The 23045-nt window shown below is 33.4% G+C and overlaps 1 protein-coding gene across 1 annotated transcript in view; it reads right to left on the bottom strand.

Moving 5' to 3' along the window:
- Positions 1-210: 210 nt before the first annotated feature.
- Positions 211-23045, bottom strand: part of LOC149420356 (GATOR1 complex protein NPRL2-like) — a 44086-nt gene continuing 21251 nt past the window's right edge. Inside the window, exons 4-7 of the mRNA XM_089636640.1 lie at positions 22895-23031; positions 20670-20898; positions 13383-13552; positions 211-3190 (exon numbers count right to left, since the gene is read on the bottom strand). Coding sequence (XP_089492766.1) covers positions 3005-3190; positions 13383-13552; positions 20670-20898; positions 22895-23031 — 722 coding nt within the window. The 3' untranslated portion in view covers positions 211-3004. The remainder of the gene's footprint in view (positions 3191-13382; positions 13553-20669; positions 20899-22894; positions 23032-23045) is intronic.

Raw genomic sequence — 23045 nt, 5'->3', positions numbered from 1 at the left:
TATATTACGTATGTACGGACAAATAATTTGTCTTAATATTTTATAGCATAACTTGCGAAAAGTGTATTTTCATAAAATAATTAACATGGCGTTAAAATAATTAGATGGCCTATGAACGCGTAAATTTTAACATATGTTACGCTTAACCTTAAAAACTAATATTTAGAGGGGGAAGGGTGTAGAACAATGCAACAATAATCATTTCACTCTCTTTATTAGTTTAATGAGCTGCTTGTATATTAAAGCCAATATAATATGTCAATATTTTGTATTTAATTTATTTTAGAAATATTAGTTACAGAGCATTCATAATGCAATCATGTCATCAACTAGGTAATAAGAATATCCAATCAAATATACAATATTATAATGTAGTACAAATCAATATAAAAATATGAACACAATTTCAGGTGAAGAAAAATAACAAATAACTTTTTGACGAACACTTACAAAAGGGTAACAATTTTACAAAACCAAACACTTGATTTTTATAACATAAAATAATATTCTGAGATCTAAATTATTGATTTTAAGGTTAAACGTGACGCTCGTTATATAGAATATAATAAACCTTGCGTTTAACCTTAAACCTTATATTAAGAATGGATGGATACTTATGGAGAAGGCAAAGTGCCAACATTATTGCGTAGAGTGAAAATGAGAATTCAAATGGAACCAAATATCAGTCTTTCTTGTTGAGAGAATTGAAGAATAAAGTAAATATTATATGTGACAAACAATGTGAAAATTTGATACAAAAGTCAAATATTTATATAAAATCATATATTATTAGTTAATCTTAATTGTAATTTTTTTATATAAAAATCTACTTTTTTGATATTTTTTCATATTTTTAAGCACCTTCATGACTAGGCTCCAATTTTTGAACAGTCATTTGATTGGCTGAATTTGTACTTTCACAACGCTGACTAAAACTCATTTCATGAGGTAGAAAGGCATCATAATTCTGCAACAATATAATAAATAATGAGACAATCTGACCTCGATACCTTTCCTTTGACTTCAAAATTAGGACCATAAAAAAGAAGCACCTACTCAGAATTACTCACAAGCATTCAAAGCAGTGTTGCATACCCCAATACATACGACCCACAAAATATATATATAACAATTTACTTCAAAAATAGTAGGATATTGTACACAAGTTAACATTCTATCCGTTTTCTAATTTAAGGCTAGAGGAACACATTATGAAAGGTACCACAGGTTTGTTTTTGCTTAAATATGATTTAACGGTTCCATGATGAATCGGAACAATGACAAATCAGAACACCTTTGAAAAGTGATATAAATTAATTAAATGTGATATATATTCTTTTAAACTAGCCTAAAATCCTAAATTAACATAAAAAAGTATTTTTTCGTCACTATGCATGACTTTATATCACTTTTCAAAAGCGTTCCGATTTGTCTTGTCCGGATTTAACTACAATTAGAAATTAATTTGATAATATTAATGAAAATGTAGGTCGAATGATAGATTTATATTAATATGAAAAGCAATGATCAATATAGTTCACAATATAAATGTATAAAATCTTAAAACATACGTAATATTAACTTTGCACATAACAATAATTTAGCATGCGGGATCTGGTGGGAGCAGTTTAGCGGGCAATATGGTGCCTGCTAATAAATAACTATTATACCTTTTTATATTAAATTATTAATTTCATAATCAACAGAATAATTGCCAAGTGGATGGACAGTCTAAATAATGGCAAATACATTTCCATATTAACCCTCCCGCACCGGAGGGGTATAATACACATACCACAAATGAGTTTTGTATTTGTTTTGTAAGTTGATTTTTACATCACATACTTTATAATAGAGGTAATCCTGAAAAAAGTATTCGGTAATGGATCTGCATTTAAAAAAAAATCTGTTACTATTTTTAAAGACAATTAATTAATGTCTATCGAATTCCGACAAAATTACTCTACCATACCCTCCGGACGACCATACATTTTTTTTAAATTCCTCGCCGCCAACAAACAAGTCATGAGTGCAAACGTAAAAAGTGCATTTTACTGGAAAGAACTACAATAATATTATGTATTTGAGTTACGCTTGATTTTGTACTATATCTTTTACCATTTTGCATTACTTAGTGTTTGATTGCTGGGCGAAGACGGGCGATGGTTAAAATGGTGACTAATATCTGAGTGTTCCTGGAAAGGGCAAAAGAATATTAAGAGACATGATCGCTCCACGATATGTGTGGGGACCCCAGTGACCCCATTCGAGTGATATGTGATTTTACCTTCGGGTATGTAAAGGTTAAGTGAATATGTAACCAAAATTTTCTTAACTAAAAATATTGATAGCAAAAACTCATATTATGACTGTGGAAAAAGATTATTATGAGCAACTTTATAAAAGCTCTACAGGAATAAATCAACATAGTCATTCAATTTTCATTGATAATATGCGCAATTTAATAATACAATAGTTAAATAAACAATTTTCACTGTTTAATATTATAAAATAAAGGCATCAACTGAAACACAGATTGAGCTCAGTTCTGATGAGTTGTTGCGGGGTACAAACAGCAGGGATAACATTGCTCTGATGATGCCCAACTTCTGACAGAAGAAGGCACCAAAAGAAGAAATAGTATTTCTCCAATGCTGTACAGTGAAACCCACTTATAAATTTCTCACTTAAGAAGTTTTCTTGCTTCAGAAGTTTTGTTTTTTCGAGATAGAAATTTAAAAATCGCCTAATGTATCCCATGTAGAAAGTTTTCCCAGATAAGACTTTTTTTATTTTTGGACAACATTCACAAATTTGCCAAACAAAAACAATTAACATTAACACCATATATTTATCAATTATTAAACATAACCTTATATAATTTTAAACACTTTGACATCATTGAGATTATCCTCATTTATAAAATGTTTTTCACACACCTTAAAGTAGGGTGGTTTATGTTCAAGTTCAACGGTCAGGTAGGAACCACAGCAAAATCACTTAGTTATTTCCACACCATGGCAACATTGCGATCTCTCTCGAGCTGTTCCTCGAGTGCTGACATGGCGCCCCCGTTGATGCAGCAGATCTCGTCGAGGGACACGAGTCCCGTGTGGATTTTGCTGCTGTTTGCGGAGACACCATTAGTGCTGAGCCTATCAGCTCCCTCGCAGTTCACTGTTATCGGATACTGAAACAAAAGAGATGTTTTTTTTTTTATTTGTACTGAAATAAAATTTTGGTAGGCACTTTCTAAGATTTTCCTCAATATTTAAATGTATTCTAAATTATATTATATCAAAGCAGTTAGTTTTGGCAGGTGAATTATTGAAAGGGAAAATAGATTAGTAGAGAATAAACGTAGAAATAAACGGGTTTGAGATTGGTAAAAGATAAAGTAATGTGGAAATGATTTAATCTACAGATTATGGTAATTTGACTATGAAAGTTAAACAAATATTAATTAAGTTGTAGGTAAATTCAATATCTGAAAAAAACCCGGATAATTTAATTGGCACACCCACATCTGAACCCGCAACCTCGGTCCCCAGTGAAGGATTATACCGCTTTATTACGGAGGTCATAATATTAACTTTAGAAAAAGGTTCTGAAGTTAAAGGAGGCTGCGTTCAAGTGTATGAATGATTGCACCTCAACGCGGCACATTTCTTCATCTTGTCTAGCTGACCAATAATAATTTTTAAAAATGTAATTAAATATTATTTCCCATGATCATTCTTCATGTAAACCTTGATCAAATTACGCATCCCTATCAACTAATCATAAATCACTTAAAATAATTGTTTTGGGGCGATGTCTATAATAACAAAATTAAATATTAGTGAATTATTATATTATTATTAGCTTATGAACTTATTTATACAGTAATTATTATTTATCTTTCAAACATTTTTCTTTTTAAACTTTGAGAATAATGATGAAATTTTTTCCTTCATAACGAAAGAATAGTCATATTATTTAAAATATTATTCAAATAAAAATTCTGTTTTCTGGGCACTAAGTTAGTTAAAATATTATCTTAATTTATATAAAAATCAAGTGTCACTGTGTGCGTACATGCCAATCTCCGAAACCGCCCAACCAATTTCATTGAAATTTCGTGAATGTGTACGGTTGGTTTCAGTTTTAAATATAGGATAGTTTTGGACCTGATAGGTGGCGCTGTTGTCGAGATCTACAAAAAATTTAAAAAATGTAAATTGTTTTTTTCAGATTTCCATCCAAAAATACATACAACTACAAATTCAAACTTCCCTATGCACGGTTCCACTAACATAACATCGCAGTAATCGTCTATTGCGCATGTGCCCCGAGCAAGATCGTTTGAACGGACGTGCCAAATTTGAAACGTGCTGAACGATAACCTGTCTCGGGTGTTTGAAATCCTTACCCAAGATAAACAAATAAATTTACTGAACATATTTCTAGAGATGTCGCTAGAGATACGAATGGGGAATTTTTACAAATGAATTTCGGTTCTGTATCGTGCTTGTACGCAATGCAGCGAGGTCTCAAACCGAGAAATAACTAGTTGGCTCCCGCGTGAGAGGCAAGCGCGATGAAATGACTATAGATGCTTCCCGCCGGCTGGGCGTTAGAACATTTTACCAAAATGCCATATTTTCGTATGTATATCTTTAAGGTGGCTGCGTTGACATCGTGTTTGGATCCCACCCAGGCGTAGTGTGTTCAATTCCTCGGCTGGCTAAGTCCTCCATCACAACACAAGCAACATCTTCCGCTTACTGTGGTGGTAGTAGGAGATTTTCAAATATTGTCAGGTTATTCGTAATCCGGGAAGTTTGCCGTTCTTTAAAAAAAGCTAAAATAAAAATAAATATATTTTCTTGAGAAAATGTGATATTCATATAAATAATAATAATAACAGAAACGATAGGCATTTCTCTGAAGAAGCACAAAGCTAAAAATAAATACTTCTTTATTATCTTAATTCTTTTATATTTTATCTTAGGTATTAAGCGCTTGTTATATGATAGCGAAATTTCGCAAACTGTCAAAATGTCTTCATTTTTTTGTCACTAGAGGGCGGTAGTTGTACATTAATTAACATGTTAAAATATAACATCACATGTGCGTTTGTCGCAAAGCAATGATCGTATAATATGAATGTGAAATATTAAGTAAAACAAACAACTTAGTAAAAAGGTATGACTTATTTGCATAACCTACTATTTTGGTAAAGCATTTAATTTGACATTTTTTATAAATGTTTCATCATTCACTTGCTGTTGTCATTAGTGTTGAGGAACATTTCCGATACATATAGTTTGTTTTACACGGTGTTCGGAAACTCGTGGTATAAACGGTAAAACCCTTTATAGGTCATAAGCTAAAAACGGATAGTTTTGAGACCTGCAACATTAAGGTTTATATTTCTTTATGTTTACAAGTTATAAGCCCTTGGGTTGTAATCATTCTGAGGTAACGCACAGAGGTCTTGAATCGAACCAACCGCCCGAAGTTCGCACATGTTGAGTAAATTTACGAAAATCGCGTCCTGGTCAGTTTCTCTATAACATTATCAAAGCAGTTATTCCCCTGTAACGCAAATAAATAAAAGTACATTTTCCTTACCAACCTGTCGTTTTGTAATGAAAACAATAATTTTATATCATTTTTTTTAAATGGACACCGGTCAGAAAAAAACCCGCTGGAAAATCGAAAATTTCAAAAAAGCTAAGAAAAAAAAAGTTTTTTTTCTGTTCATCAAAATGAATATAGAATACATAAATAAAACCATTAAGGGCGTATCGTTTAAAAAAAGTTGTCCTATAAAGGGATAACTTGTGAATAACCTTTCATTTATTGACAATTTTGGGTTATGACTTTTTTTATTTGAGCTTTCGTTTTCGAGAAAATCGAAGGTGGATTTATTTGGTGAATTTCTTAATTTTATATTTGATAGAATATCTATACATATTAATAACATCATTAATAAATTGACCTCGAGAAATAAAAGAAATTTTATTTTTTTATTTATATATTTGTTAAATTATTCTGTGTTATTTAGTACAACTAAACAATAATCTTTTTTCATTTATTCGTTACTTGAAGCATACCTTGTTTGGAGTATTTTTTCCGGCTGCCATGGATAAATCATAATATTGATCTACAAAGAGAAAAATAATATTGGTAATTTTTGGTTCAATTACCAAACGTGCCCTATGATAAAACGTTCACTCTCCCACTTGGTCAGAGCGCGTAAAGACAATGAATTCTCTCACACACACTTGCATAAAGATGCCGCCAGTAAACAACATGACGTTAGTGCTAACCGTTAGGAAAAGGAACGCATATTAAATGTTGAGTTTTAAAATATGACACTTGAAAAAATACAATACGTCAAATTTACATGAAAAAAGAGAATTTGTGAGTAATTACTGTTTTTGTAGCTTCATTAGATTATTGCAATGCTTCAAGTGAGTCGGTATTCTACTTTTAGACCCATTAATGAAACATTTTGATGGCATTTTCGAAATATATACGCCGTGAAACAGGGAGCGATAGCTTCAGTACCGTTCACGGGGGCTTCTCACCCGTAATAAGTAAAATACTGTGAAATGTCTTGAAAATTTGGTGCAAGATGAAGTATTTATTTAATTGTTAATATCCACAGATATCATAACGATAATAAGAGGCCGTACTTCTACAGATGTGTGTATTATATACATATTTTAAATTAAAAATATTGTGTAAAAGCGTTTTTAATGCGATAATCATGGATCGAAGTTTTAAAAGTGGGTTGTATGGTGTATCAATGTTTTTATTTTTTATAGTCGAATGCCTACAACAACTACAAAAAAAAATAGGCAGACTGAAAAATAATAGTCCATTAATTGGTATAAAAAAATATGAAGTCTGAGAATGACATACGAAAGGTAGTATTAAGCCGTTTTAGGGAGCTGTTTTCCAGCAAATCACCATTATGCCCTATAACCCACTCTTAAGTGAACATAAGTTTATTTAGAGAGATTGTGGGTACCTACTTTTCGTGTTCAAAGCAAAATAATAAAAACATTTCCTGATGAGATGAAAAAGTAAGAGTTACCTAATATCTAATACCTTTTATGGAGTTAATCATCACAGCTTTAGCCCTAAATCCCATCAGTTAATTAGTTAACCATATATAAGTCTAGTATATCAACAAAAGTCTTAACTTTCCAAGTCTAAAAGAGTTGACTCGTTACTTACACGAGTTTATCAAAAGTAAACAAACTGTACACTAGAGAATTATGCAAATATAATTACATAGGTACCTATATTTTATGAACACTCGCATATATTCAATAACAAGGCAAATTATTAGAGCGAATGGTTAGAGAATATAGGAAAATCACAAATAAGTTCCTCGTTGTAAATGGGTATGTTTTTTAATTTGTATATTAACTGCTGTGAAGTCGTCCGATTTCAGAGAAACGCTTATATGTCAGCGTATGTGTACGTGATTGCCATAGTTGATGGAATGCATTGTCATTGCCAACGAGTTATCTGCCGGGTTTCAGCTCGATCGGATGCCGGGAAGTGGATTAATTTCCACTTCCAAGTTTTGAATTACCAAAAACGAAAGTGAAATTCAAATACAGGGTTTTCCAATAAGAGGTGTTATTTTGAATAGCCCGCTATTTCGGTAGATGTTACTTTTGAAGCTGTCATTTTTTGACATTTGACAAGTAGAAACTACGCCATTAATAAAAATGGAACGATACACGCTTCAACAACACATTGAAATTATTAAAATTCACTTGAGTGAATCAAATGCAAATTATCTTGAGTGATGAGGCCCATTTCCACCTCGGTGGCTTCGTTAAAAAGCAAAATTGTCGCATCTGGGACTCGGAAAACCCATGAGTTGTTGTTGAAAAGCCTCTCTATCCTCAACGTGTGACTGTTTGGTGCGGTTTATGGTCCGGCGGAGTCATTGGACCTTACTTTTTCGAAAATGAGGCTGGAGCAACAGTTACGGTAAATGGATTGCGCTATCGAGAGATGATTAATGATATTTTATGGCCGAAATTGGATGGTATTGATCTGGACAACATTTACTTTCAACAAGACGGCGCTACGTGCCACACAAGCAACGAACCATTGATCTTTTAGATTGTATAGCAAAATAACACCTCTTATTGGAAAACCCTATAGATATATTTAAAAAGAAGAAGATGAGAGACAGTGTTTATTGTGGTTTGCTTTCATTGTAATATTAGAGCAATACATTGAACAGATGACATAATAAGTGTAATTTGGTGATAATAACAAGAGAGAAAAAGATTACCTAAAATGAACATAATCCTATTGAATGGTGGATAGTAAACACGTAATAATTATAATAAAATGGATCATGTATTATCATCGTTGTCATCCCGGAAGTCCACCAAAAGTGTCTCGAGTATGAGGCCGCGATACCCAAGGAAGACATGGCATTATGACCGGCCAGTGGCTCAAGCGTTGTGAATTCAATAGGGTATTTTCACTTTTTTTTTTTATATTATAAAATATAATGAATTATTTTTATTTTATTTTAAGTTGACGAATAAATTTTTAACGATTTAAAATGTGCCATTTTCAGTTTGCCTCCAAAACGACATGTTCGTTTTTATTCTTGAATTTGGCGGCGTAGCGTTGCGATGTTGATGACAGCCGTAATACTAGTCATTATGGTTTCTATGTCATAATGACGTTGTAGCCAGTTGGAACCGTGTACGAATGTGCGGTTTTAGATCGTTTTTGAAATGAATAATTATTAATAATTATAACATATTCCTAGTATTATTAATCGGAATCAGAAAAATGAAGTTTAAATCTTCTGCACATTTTTAACGATATTATTATATTCGTAGTTTGTGAAAATACCACTTCTACTGACTAAGCCCTCCATCACAAAATAGGTAACATTTTCAGCTTACTGTGGTGGTAGTAGAAGATTTTCAAATTATTATCAGGTTATTCGTAACCCGGGAAAGTTTGTCTTTCTTTTCAACGAAAATAAGAAATTATTAAAGATCCAAATATTTAACACTTTTGGGAACAATTCATTGTCTCATAGAAATCGTTGTATCTCCCTTACTGTCATGGTGAGAAATATGATCTAAACGGTGTTAGAAAGAGAAAACACCATGCTTCAAAATCACAATGATTATTTGAAATAAATTTTCAAATATAAAAACTAACCACAGAATAATTAAAATGTGCACCTTTTCCAAACCAATGGTTTCAAACGCAATTTGACAGAGAAATATGATCTAAACGGTGTTAGAAAGCGAAAACACCATGCTTCAAAGTCACAATGATTATTTGAAATAAATATTCAAATATAAAAACTAACCACAGAATAATTAAAATGTGCACCTTTTCCAAACCAATGGTTTCAAACGCAATTTGACAAAAAAATTATGAAACTTTGTGAATCTTTTATTAATTATTTTTATATGAAACGGTAAACAAGTGAGGTGACAGTAACGATTGTTATAAATTTGGGTATAAATCAAAACTGATATTTTTATTTACAATAATATAATTTTAAAGCATATTTTATCACCTTTCAAAAGCAGTTTTTAGTTTTCCGATACATTAAAAAATATTCCATTTATTTGGATATTGATGCAAAGCGGAAATACTCTGACCTTCTGTCAAAATATAGTGAGAATATGATGAGGCCTGAGGGTTAAAACTAAAAAAAAATAATCTTCCTCCCGGGACCGGGGTCAACCATGCTAACTAATTGTCGGTCATACCCAATCAACATGATTGGGTATGACCGACATTTATGTCATATTTTAACTGCTGTAATGTCATCAAAATTCAGAGAAGTTATGTGATAGCCACCAAAAGTTGATAGAATACATTGTCAGCGACAATGAGTCTATCTACCACGAGGATTAATTTCCACATCCAAGATTTGCATTCATTCATTCTAAAAACAAAATCGAAATTCAAATATATGCATTTGAAAAGACACCGAAACATCCAAAGATTTTCAAAATTTAATATTAACATTAAACTGGAATTCACAAACAATTTTATTATTAGTTTCAAAATTATAAATAATAATAATATGGCCACTGTGAATTCTAAATTAAGATTTTGATATCAGTTAAATGAGATAACGATAAAAATGTTTGTGCTGGTATAATAAAATAATGTGTTTCTAGTCCACTTGTCTACAAATAAAGCAATGATGTCATTTATCCTACACAAGGAAGCTATCAGCATGTCTGTCATATTATCTCTTGTGTACATAGTATATACACACTACAGATACAGATAGATTTAACAAAGCTAGGGAACACTCTGAGATAAATTTTATGTTGTGTAATCTCATCATTTACATAGATAAACATTCAATATTAATGATTTGGGTTTCTATCCCATTTTATGATATATTCACAATTGTTTATTCATGTGTCTGATAAAAAAAATACTAATTGAAACACTTCAGACCTCCAGACAACAGGGGAGATTATAAAAATATTGGGCAAGTACTCGAGAAGCTCAATATGAATCACTGGCAAAGAAAACAAAACCATACTAATTTGATTTGGTAAATATGCTACAAATGAACATGAAAAGTAAAATTCTAGCCAAAGGGGATTCTAGGCAACCATTCGAACAATTTTTTTTGTTGTCTTGTCAGTAGATTCAAACACTTTTCTATAATTTTCTTTTAAAAAGCATGAAAAATTTTGGAATAAATAATATGGATGTCATGGTTCTTTAAATGGATATTTCAAAGCTTCATAGCCCTTGATGGAAATGACACTGCGAGCTTGAAAAAAAAGGCACTATCCTAGAAATTCTAGACAGAAAATGCTGTGAAATTTCATGATGTCTCACCATTCAAGGGAATTTTTTGCTTTATATTGGAAATATCATATACCTAGTTGAATCGGGGAATTTCAGTTAATGTTGTGAATATTTATTTATTCACGCCTTGAAGGATTTTACATGTATACAATGTTTAAGGTAAACTAACCAACCTACTTTATAAGGAATGTAATGTTATGTGTATAAAACAGCTATATATGTATCACTCAAATACTTTGTCGATTTTTTATCAATATTAAATTTGCTGAAAGAACACAACAAACTCGGACAACTAGAATTAGCTCTACATTGAACTTTGTGGCGGTACATACTAAAACTTCTTTTGGTCAAAGAAATGATTTATATCAGGCACTTTAATTCCTTAGTTAAATTTAAAAAGTTAAATAAGATTATGTATTGACAGACGATTGTCTTAATATTTTTTCATCCTTGTCCTTTCTTAAATAATAAGATTTTATATAAGTCCCATTTGCTAAAAACTGAATGTCACCCTATCTGTCTTTATTATCTACTTTGCTTCTTCTTTTGAATAATGATTAATGATTAGTTATGGTTCAAATATTGTTACAATATACTGTCAAATTACCCATCTGGTAACACATCTAATACTTATTTTTACTTTAATTTTGAAATATTTTGTATTTTTATGTAGAATTACTTTATGTTTGTGATTACTCTTATGTTTGCTTCACTCAAATGTAAATTGTTAACCTCGATACAGGCTTAGTCCTAGTGAGGTTGATTTTTATGTGAAAAAAAAAACCTGTTTTATGTATAGTGAGATGCAATAAATAAATAAATCAGGAGTACAATAATGAGTGTATATTACATAGCATAACAGGCCGAGTACAAACAATATAAGAAGGTACAATACTAGTTATCGTTGAGAGTTGTTGTACATTCAGGTAATAGTTGTTTAATAAATAATAATAAGAGTACAAGATAGGTACTTAAGGTACTATGAAAGAAGTAGTGGAGCAATATTTAATAACATTGTTGATGTTAGTAAAATAAATATGAAATGTTTATTGTTAAGCATGTTTCTTTATAATGCCAGATCGGGTATTATACAGAACATAGCTTAATATTAGTATAGGAATAAACAATAATGGTGTGTTGTAAAGCAAATTTGTAATCAACAAACATTTATTACGCCCGAATGGGAGTTTTATGGAACATAGAAAAAATTATATAAAGATAAAGTGTGCACGTGAGAAAAAAGACATTTTTTGGATCAGTTACAAATATTCTAATATATTGTTTTTTAGTTTGGTCACTGAGTGGTGGCGGTCCACATCGATTGAACTATACTTATTACCTAGTCTGGGTAGCTTCTAAATTAGCGAATTTTCGAAATAATTATTAGCAGACTTTGCAACATTATAGAGAGCAGTCTGTCTTGTCTTACGCGTGGGTACTCGAAAAGTAAAAAAGTTCGTTAAATCCATGGCGTCTAATCTGCCATTCGCTATTTTGAAAGGACAAACTAAATCAGTCATAAGCATATAAATATATATAATAAACATAATATAGTGAGGTGATAACTCACAAAAGCGGCGCTATAAAAATTGTCCAATATTATAATTATTATAATATACATAAATATATAAGTCGGTCAAGTTTATTAAGTCCATTAAAAAGGTGTAATTAAGATTTTCGACTGGAATTCCTAATTTATAATTAATAAATCTTAGAAATTTATGGCGCACTCTCTCGATTTTTAGTTGGTGAATCTTATACAATGGAGCCCAGATTGTCGAATTATACTCTAGATTGCTTCTCACTAACCCAGTGAATAGTAATTTAAATGAATTAATAAATTTTAAAATTTTCACCACCCTCAAACACACAACCACCCCAAACATTTCATGGCCTTGTTTATTATTTCATTTATATGAGGAACAAAAGTTAATTTAAATTTTTTTCACATGTAGCAAACTCTTTGTGTGATTACATAATAATAATAAAATAACTTTGTTTTAACACCACTTTATTGTATATATTTTCAATGTATAAAACCAACCTGTTTCGGTTCAACCTGAACCTTCATCGGGGTTATATAAAAACATATACATTTACATAACATGGGGTTATATAAAAACATATACATTTACATAATATATTTTTATATAACCCTGATGAAGGTTCAAGGTGAACTGAAACCGGTTGGTTTTATATTTGTATTGAAAATATATATAGTAAAGTTATTTTATTCTAATCATTATAAGAGTTAATTTACTATCAAAAATAATATCAAGGTCCTTAATTTGCTCGACGCTTTTTAGAATAATGTAATTGATGCATGATAGGATTTTTGATACGGGAAGAAGTTAACTTTTAACATTTTTTAATATTTAGGAATAGCACGGGTAATATTTACGGGTGCACCACTCTATATGATTGTGATTACTCTATATGAATATGATTGTGTCAGTGGTCTGGGTAAATAGGTTTGGTTAGGTTAGACAATTTTATTTTTCTTAACTTTTATTTAATGTTCTGTTTTGTCATGTCAGTACCTTGTATATTCTTCTGATGAGTCCCTCAAGCAGGCCGAACTGCACCAGCTTCCTCTCATTGATGCCAAGCGCCTGCGGGTTGTAGCGGATGCACAGGTCCCTCACCGTGGTGCCGTAGCTCATGCCGGCGTACATGCACAGGATGCTCTTCAGCGAAGTGGGCTGGCGGGCTGAAACGAGATTACACACAAATATTACACAACACAAATATAATATGTACCACCAACTTTATTTAAAAGAAAACAATTACTATGGTGACTATACAGGGTGTATCGGCACGTACCCGACAAACTTTAACCAGCTATTCCTTAGCACATTTGGAGTAAAAAATGTTATGGGCACTTTGCTGTCCGGTAACATTTTTTTTTAATAAAAAATTTATCATTCATATTTTCACCACTGTTTTATCCTTTGTCACAGTTTGAAAACCCATCTGGCAATATTTTATTCGAGTTTCGTTCAATAATATACGTACGTATCTACATTGGCGCGCTTTTACAATCACAACGAAATGGCATGGCACCATTCGTCTCATTTTTAACTATTATTATTTAGTGTGTATGAAAGAGCGAAGACGCTTTTTGACACACTTGCTAATAACAGCTGTTGAACACGAGAAACAATGCCAATGACAGTGACGGAGTGTGGATTTTTTAATAATTTTTTGTTTTTAATTGAAAAAAAAATGTTACCGGACAGCAAAGTGCCCATAACATTTTTTACTCCAAATGTGCTAAGGAATAGCTGGTTAAAGTTTGTCGGGTACGTGCCGATACACCCTGTATAGCTAGGACTCAATGCCCTCAGATATAATAGTAAAAAAAAAAACTTGTGTGGAAACCCCCTAATTTAGAAATTCTTAACCGCCTTGTTCTAAGGGCTAATTAAATAACTAATCATCACTGCCGTTTCTGTGCAGGGGTAGACAGATAGGATGGACCACCACACATCTCTGTATTGGCACAGAATTCTTGGTTCATTCACATTCATATATACTCTTCTGTTATTCTGACTCTTGACATGGCTCGACCCAAGTATTTGATGCACTTGATTGTGTCATGTCTTCCTTTGGCACCCAGGACCTCTTCTACCATTCATTTTCATGTCATATATTCTTCTTACACTCCTGCCTTTGTTCATTCACTCTACGGGTACAAAGCATCTAAGAGTCCCTTTCTTAATCTTACTCATCATGTTTACATCAGCCTTGGATTCTTTCAAGATAATTCTTTGCATAATTGTGTATTATGGGCAATTAAAACCACTATTGGAGCAGGACAAAATAAAGTGAGAGAATTAACAGAATCTAAAACAGACAGTAAGTTTTTTTTATTTTTTATAATGATAAAGTAATATTTATAAGACAAGGTTTTTTATGCATAGCACGAAGGATAACAAATTATTATAAGCAATAATTAGTTAGACAATAAGTGTTTACCATGTTAGACACAAACAAATAACTAAGGCAATATTTGTCCAGCAAATTCTAAATTTGTGGACGTGGGTTCAGAAGGAAAAGACGATAGGGACAGTTGGTTCGATAATACAGGGTTTTCCAATAAGAGGTGTTATTTTGATATTCAATCGTAGAATATCAATGGTTTCGTTGCTTGTGTGGCACGTAGCGCCGTCTTGTTGAAAGTAAACGTTGTCCAGATCAATACCATCCAATTCCGGCCATAAAAAATCATTAATCATCTCTCGATAGCGCAATCCATTCACCGTAACTGTTGCTCCAGCCTCATTTTCGAAAAAGTAAGGTCTAATGACTCCGCCGCTCCAGAGAGGCTTTTCCGAGCCCCAGATGCGACAATTTTGCTTGTTGACGAAGCCACCGAGGTGGAAATGGGCCTCATCACTCAAGATGATTTGCATTTGATTCACACAAATGAATTTTAATAATTTCAATGCGTTGTTGAAGCGTGTATCGTTCCATTTTAATTAATGGCGTAGTTTCTACTTGTCGAATGTCAAAAAATGACAGCTTCAAAAGTGCGTTGTTGAAGCGTGTATCGTTCCATTTTTATTAATGGCGTAGTTTCTACTTGTCAAATGTCAAAAAATGACAGCTTCAAAAGTGCGTTGTTGAAGCGTGTATCGTTCCATTTTTATTAATGGCGTAGTTTCTACTTGTCAAATGTCAAAAAATGACAGCTTCAAAAGTAACATCTACCGAAATAGCGGGCTATTCAAAATAACACCTCTTATTGGAAAACCCTGTAGTTTCGGTGCATTGTCAAAGAAGATTTTTGAAAAATGTGTCTAATTTGAGGTCATCCAAAAATTTCCCATTAATTATTCAGTGTATATTATTTTTATTTTTTTTTTTTATTGTGTTTATTTCTTGCTAGAGCAATCCCGATGAGTTACAGAACTCATTTTAGGGCAGGAGGAGCTTACAATTCATATGTAGGAGGTAGTAGGTACAATTTTACAACGGTATTTTGATATCAAATATAAGTTTCACATTCAATACAGCATAAAAATTAAAAATTAAAATAATGACACGTTAAGTAGAACAAACAAACAAAACAAACCTGTGTTCTGCACATTATTGAATTTCCGCTGTGTTACAACATGTATCTAAAAGATTAATTATCTTCATATTATATAAAACATCTGCAACAAATACTAGACTGCTTCAAGTGCTGATTAATCCAGCCATGTTTAAAGATAACATGTCGGATAGCACTAATGAGGTGAAAAATGAGGCGAAAGGTGAAAAAAGTGATTTTAGCAGAAATAAATGATTGATAATCGGAACTCCAACAAAGCTAATCAAAATAGCCCACTTCACTGTCCATAAACATAGCGCACTAGAGGGCAAAGGGTCGAAAATATAAAAACAAATTATAAGGCTCTGTATAATATATATTAGTGATCACGGTAACCGGATAACTCATCAAAATGACAAGTTAACACACCTTTAAGTGATATAAAGTCACGAAAAGTGATAAAACAAAAACTAGGTTAAATAGGTTATGTAGGTAAGGTTTACTCGCTTAAGATGTTTCCACAATAAGTTTTCACGCTTAAGAAGTTTTGTTTTCCAATCCCTTGAAATTATTTACAAAAAAACTACAAAAAACATGATTTTTCCCACATAAGAAGTTTGAGCTAAAACTGCTTCCCGCCTAAGAAGTTTTAATGAAAAGTAGTGGCGAAATATATCTGAAAATGTCCCTTTTTTCCCAAAGTCATAAAATTTATCAATTTGTTAACCCATTTTGTCTGCATCCCATTTACGAGGTTTTAGAAGTTCGGCAGTAAAACCATCATACACCGAAACTAGTGTCACAACATGGGTACGCAAAAATGCTTAAGTATTGATGTTGTTGTAACCGGTAATAATATGATATTTTTAATATATTTACCTATGAAATTTAAAAATACATTAATTGTAATAACTAATATAATACAACAAAATAAAAAAAATCTTCATTTTAAAAATTGTCAAATTTGGATTCCACTTAAGTTTTCCCACTTAAAAAGTTTTTTTATCCGGTCTCTTGCAAAACATCTTATGCTATGTATACATACGCGAGCCGAACTGCCGAACTGAACCTCAACTTATGGGAAAGGAACGAAGAAACCGCAAAGAGCGTTAAACACTGCTTGCAGTTGCTTCGTTCCTTTTCCATAATTTGTGGCTCGGTTTGCGTTTCGGTTCGCAAATGTATACATACCAATAAGAGAGTTTCACTGTATATGTTAGTTTTTTTCATTACTTTTAAAGACTTTATATCACTTTTTAAAGTTGCATTGAATTGTATTTGTGTTAAGTTATCATGGTTAACCCATTATCACTAACCATATTTTACTTTTCATTTTAAGTCTACAGCAAATATGTAACAGAATAATGGAGGACGTAATACTTGAGTTGTGTATTCCAATTAACCCAGCGACCTTATACTAACATTTTATCGAGTCGTGAATTGTTAAAGTGATTTTCAAGGCTACAAACATCAGCAGGAAGATAGGAAAATATTTGTATAAATTATAACCTGATTGAAACAAAAAGTATTGAATCATCAGGTAAGAAACATACGTCAATCCTTTGCCTTTTGAATTTGTTAACATATGTGTGTTTATTTTAGAATTAACATCTACCGTAACTTCATTTATAACGCAAATGATGGCTACTCTCGGGACCACATCAATGCAGCCGCGTAAGAGTTAATAGAATTATAACTCAGGTGAGACAAAATTAATAACGATTACATAAGTTAGAATGATAGATGGAGTAAAAGATTTAAAAATATTGACACAATATTATTAGGTTATGAAGATTTCATGTATTTATAAATAACCACCTAAGCTATTTTTGGCGGTGACCGAATAAATCATCAAATTGATAATTCATCACATCTTTAAAAAGTTATATAAAGTCATGGAAAGTGATGAAACAAAAACTTTATTAACTGGGTTAGGTAGGTTAGGTTAAAAAAAATAATTATATCACTTTTTAAAAGTGTGTTGAATAATCACTGTGTTGAGTTAGCATGGAACCATTTTTGGCATATTATGGTAAGTTTGAACTTGAAATAGGTACATGGATATAGAAATTCAAGATGGAACAAGCTGTGCAAATTTCATGATGCCAAATCAACATTAGTGAGTTTTGAAATGAAGGAGATGGGGAATAGGAAGGTTGGGAAGTACCTGGCTACTCAGACCTGGTCATGAAACATGACTAAAGCCGTTTAAAAGAATAATAACTAGATATAACACCATTTACCAAAAAAAAATCATTAGCCTTCTTAAAAAAAACAATTCCAAATAAATGCTACCAACAAAAACTTCTATAATCATCAAGAGACTTCCTTAGACTGACCCTATCTGGAGCAATAGTAAATGTACTGCGCCTGCAGCCCCTTACTAACAAAAACTTCTATAATCATCAAGAGACTTCCTTAGACTGACCCCATCTGGAGCAATAGTAAATGTACTGCGCCTGCAGCCCCTTACTAACAAAAACTTCTATAATCATCAAGAGACTTCCTTAGACTGACCCCATCTGGAGCAATAGTAAATGTACTGCGCCTGCAGCCCCTTACTAACAAAAACTTCTATAATCATCAAGAGACTTCCTTATACTGACCCCATCTGGAGCAATAGTAAATGTACTGCGCCTGCAGCCCCTTACTAACAAAAACTTCTATAATCATCAAGAGACTTCCTTATACTGACCCTATCTGGAGCAATAGTAAATGTACTGCGCCTGCAGCCCCTTACTAATAAAAACTTCTATAATCATCAAGAGACTTCCTTAGACTGACCCTATCTGGAGCAATAGTAAATGTACTGCGCCTGCAGCCCCTTACTAATAAAAACTTCTATAATCATCAAGAGACTTCCTTAGACTGACCCTATCTGGAGCAATAGTAAATGTACTGCGCCTGCAGCCCCTTACTAACAAAAACTTCTATAATCATCAAGAGACTTCCTTATACTGACCCCATCTGGAGCAATAGTAAATGTACTGCGCCTGCAGCCCCTTACTAACAAAAACTTCTATAATCATCAAGAGACTTCCTTAGACTGACCCTATCTGGAGCAATAGTAAATGTACTGCGCCTGCAGCCCCTTACTAATAAAAACTTCTATAATCATCAAGAGACTTCCTTAGACTGACCCTATCTGGAGCAATAGTAAATGTACTGCGCCTGCAGCCCCTTACTAACAAAAACTTCTATAATCATCAAGAGACTTCCTTATACTGACCCCATCTGGAGCAATAGTAAATGTACTGCGCCTGCAGCCCCTTACTAACAAAAACTTCTATAATCATCAAGAGACTTCCTTATACTGACCCCATCTGGAGCAATAGTAAATGTACTGCGCCTGCAGCCCCTTACTAACAAAAACTTCTATAATCATCAAGAGACTTCCTTATACTGACCCCATCTGGAGCAATAGTAAATGTACTGCGCCTGCAGCCCCTTACTAACAAAAACTTCTATAATCATCAAGAGACTTCCTTAGACTGACCCCATCTGGAGCAATAGTAAATGTACTGCGCCTGCAGCCCCTTACTAACAAAAACTTCTATAATCATCAAGAGACTTCCTTATACTGACCCCATCTGGAGCAATAGTAAATGTACTGCGCCTGCAGCCCCTTACTAACAAAAACTTCTATAATCATCAAGAGACTTCCTTATACTGACCCCATCTGGAGCAATAGTAAATGTACTGCGCCTGCAGCCCCTTACTAACAAAAACTTCTATAATCATCAAGAGACTTCCTTATACTGACCCCATCTGGAGCAATAGTAAATGTACTGCGCCTGCAGCCCCTTACTAACAAAAACTTCTATAATCATCAAGAGACTTCCTTATACTGACCCCATCTGGAGCAATAGTAAATGTACTGCGCCTGCAGCCCCTTACTAACAAAAACTTCTATAATCATCAAGAGACTTCCTTATACTGACCCCATCTGGAGCAATAGTAAATGTACTGCGCCTGCAGCCCCTTACTAACAAAAACTTCTATAATCATCAAGAGACTTCCTTAGACTGACCCCATCTGGAGCAATAGTAAATGTACTGCGCCTGCAGCCCCTTACTAACAAAAACTTCTATAATCATCAAGAGACTTCCTTATACTGACCCCATCTGGAGCAATAGTAAATGTACTGCGCCTGCAGCCCCTTACTAACAAAAACTTCTATAATCATCAAGAGACTTCCTTATACTGACCCCATCTGGAGCAATAGTAAATGTACTGCGCCTGCAGCCCCTTACTAACAAAAACTTCTATAATCATCAAGAGACTTCCTTATACTGACCCCATCTGGAGCAATAGTAAATGTACTGCGCCTGCAGCCCCTTACTAACAAAAACTTCTATAATCATCAAGAGACTTCCTTAGACTGACCCCATCTGGAGCAATAGTAAATGTACTGCGCCTGCAGCCCCTTACTAACAAAAACTTCTATAATCATCAAGAGACTTCCTTATACTGACCCCATCTGGAGCAATAGTAAATGTACTGCGCCTGCAGCCCCTTACTAACAAAAACTTCTATAATCATCAAGAGACTTCCTTATACTGACCCCATCTGGAGCAATAGTAAATGTACTGCGCCTGCAGCCCCTTACTAACAAAAACTTCTATAATCATCAAGAGACTTCCTTATACTGACCCCATCTGGAGCAATAGTAAATGTACTGCGCCTGCAGCCCCTTACTAACAAAAACTTTACTAAGAGACTTCCTAGCAATAACTTCTCCAGTAACATCCTGTGATTTTTCAACAACTAGTGTGATCATAGAATGACTGACCCGATCTGGAGCAGTAGTGTATGCACTGCGCTTGCAGGCCCTTGCACAGGGCCAGCTGGCGCAGCTTGGGCGTGGCACAGAAGACGGCGCAGTACTGAAAGATGGGTACCAGCGTCACCACACCGTAGTACACCAGATTCTGCACGCACGCCTTCACCAGGTTGGTCTCCACGTCCGCCAGTGCCGCTATCTTAGATACGTGGTTGAAGCCGTCTATGTACGGGAGGATCTGGAAGAAACAATCAATTTAAAAACTCACCAGGGAGGGACTGAAAATATGTAATGCATTTTAATAGTTATTTCATTAAACTTAAAATTGTTTCTCCTGTATTACGATTTCTTTTTTCTCCTTTTATTTAACCCAAACTAAGAACATGAGAACCTAAAAGTGTTCTTTGTGTAATTAAAAAAGAAAAAAAAGTAGCCCAAAAACCAATTTTTATACAAATTTTCAACCCTTCAGTACTTCCAACACTTTTTTTCAGTTTGCAATGTTTTCTGTGTATTTGCGCTAAATTGTCTTATTTTTTAATTTTCCGTAAAAACAAATACTGTTTTAGAAACTAGATAAAATTATTGTGTAAGCATTTAAAATAAACATTATTATTTCTAAACAATAAAATTTTAATATCACATGTGAAAAATGTTTTCACTCCAATCATAGAAAAATTGAGAGAACTCGACATTTCGAAAACAATTAGTTTTGTTTGGGAATTTGTATAAAACTGTAACTTCACTTTTTTCTCGTTCATATAATAAATAAAAAAACAAGAAACAATTTTTAAAGTTAAACCGATTGTTACGATAGCGGAGCGAAATATGAATTATTGATTTTGGCTATTTTTAGGATTTTGCTAATGGCATCCAGTATAAATATTTGAGGCAAACTGGAAAGAATATGTAAGTAAGCAAAGGAAATAAAACTAGTAAAAAATGTTCATCTCTAAATAGTATAAAACAAAGTTGTTATCCACGTCTGTCTATTTGTGCGCTTAGTTCTTCTAAGCTACGCAACAGATTTTGATAGGGTTATCACTATTTTCACAGAGAATTTCCTCCTGAAGGTTTATATATATTATTATTCTACTACTCCATAAGTTGAGCTCCAGGAGCTCGTGTTTATGGGAGGAGTATTTACCTTTAGTTCTAATGATTTTTATATATATACAAGCATATTATATTTATAGAAAGTAGAGATAAGTCTCCAATCAACGCCTGGTACACGTCAGATAGTTGAACATAAATACAAGAAGCATAACAAATTTTTCACATACAGTTTAACCGAAAAAAAATGGAGTGTGTGAAATTTGGCAAAGCTTTTATCGAATTTTGTAAAAACGCACCTAAATTGATCGCCCTCTGTCTTGAGCCAACGTTTCGGACAGAAGTGTAGAATTGTAGAAAAATGTTAATTTGTTTATGTTCAGAGTAAAAGTTTAGTTGATCTGCGTGAATGTGGTCCACAACGTCACTATTGTAATTACTCTCGTTCATGAGGTCATGTATCACCCATTGTTTCCATTAATGTTGATTGGGTGTTTGTACACTTCAATAGCCTCTATTTAGTACGTTCCAGCAATTCAAATAAATGATCAACATTTATGAAATTCTCAGCTATTGCGAATGTCTTTGAAATTCACAGTAACTAGCACTTTACTGTGTTTTAAATAATCTTTCCACACTCTCGGGAAGGCGAGTGGTGTTCAAAGGTTGAAGAAGACAAAGCCCTGCATTTGCAGTGTTAAAGAATTGTGACCATGCAAGTCACGAAGCACTGCAATTGCAGTGTCGATCTTATGGTACGTATACATTGCGAACCGAGCCACGAATTGTGGGAAAGGAATGAAGCAACTGCAAGCGGCATTTCGCGTCATTGAGGTTGCTTTGTTCCTTTCCCATAAGTTGAGGTTCAGTTCAGCAGTTCGGCTCGCGTATGTATATGTAGCATAATACATTAATTTTACCTTTGGATATTACTTCTACTGGGTTTGTTAAACAAAAAAATCAAAATTTCAGTTTATCAAGAATGGTATTGTCTACATTTTGGCCTTAACAAAAATGTATTTTTATTTATTGAATATTATTGCTGGTTTCTACGGGTTAATCAGTTCACATGTGAAATTTAAAGGTTAGATCTTTAGCAGGGGCTGTATAATATAGGCACACCTGGAAGAGTTTTTTAGAGATTCAGGGAAATGGCTGTAACAACTCTGAAGCACGCTAACCTGGTTGGTGGTGAGATCCCACTGGTCCGGCACAAAGGTGTCCCGACTGAAGAGGAACACGGGCACCTGGTGGTCCTGCACGGGAGCCGGGTCGGAGCTGACACGTACCACCGTCAGATGCGTGGTGGTGGTGCCCTCTGCAATAACCAAG

This window comes from Hesperophylax consimilis, chromosome 10, assembly GCF_061612785.1.
Source record: "Hesperophylax consimilis isolate HC1 chromosome 10, BYU_Hcon_1.0, whole genome shotgun sequence".
Taxonomy (NCBI): Eukaryota; Metazoa; Arthropoda; class Insecta; order Trichoptera; family Limnephilidae; genus Hesperophylax; species Hesperophylax consimilis.
This window is presented reverse-complemented; position numbering and strand designations above follow the sequence as displayed.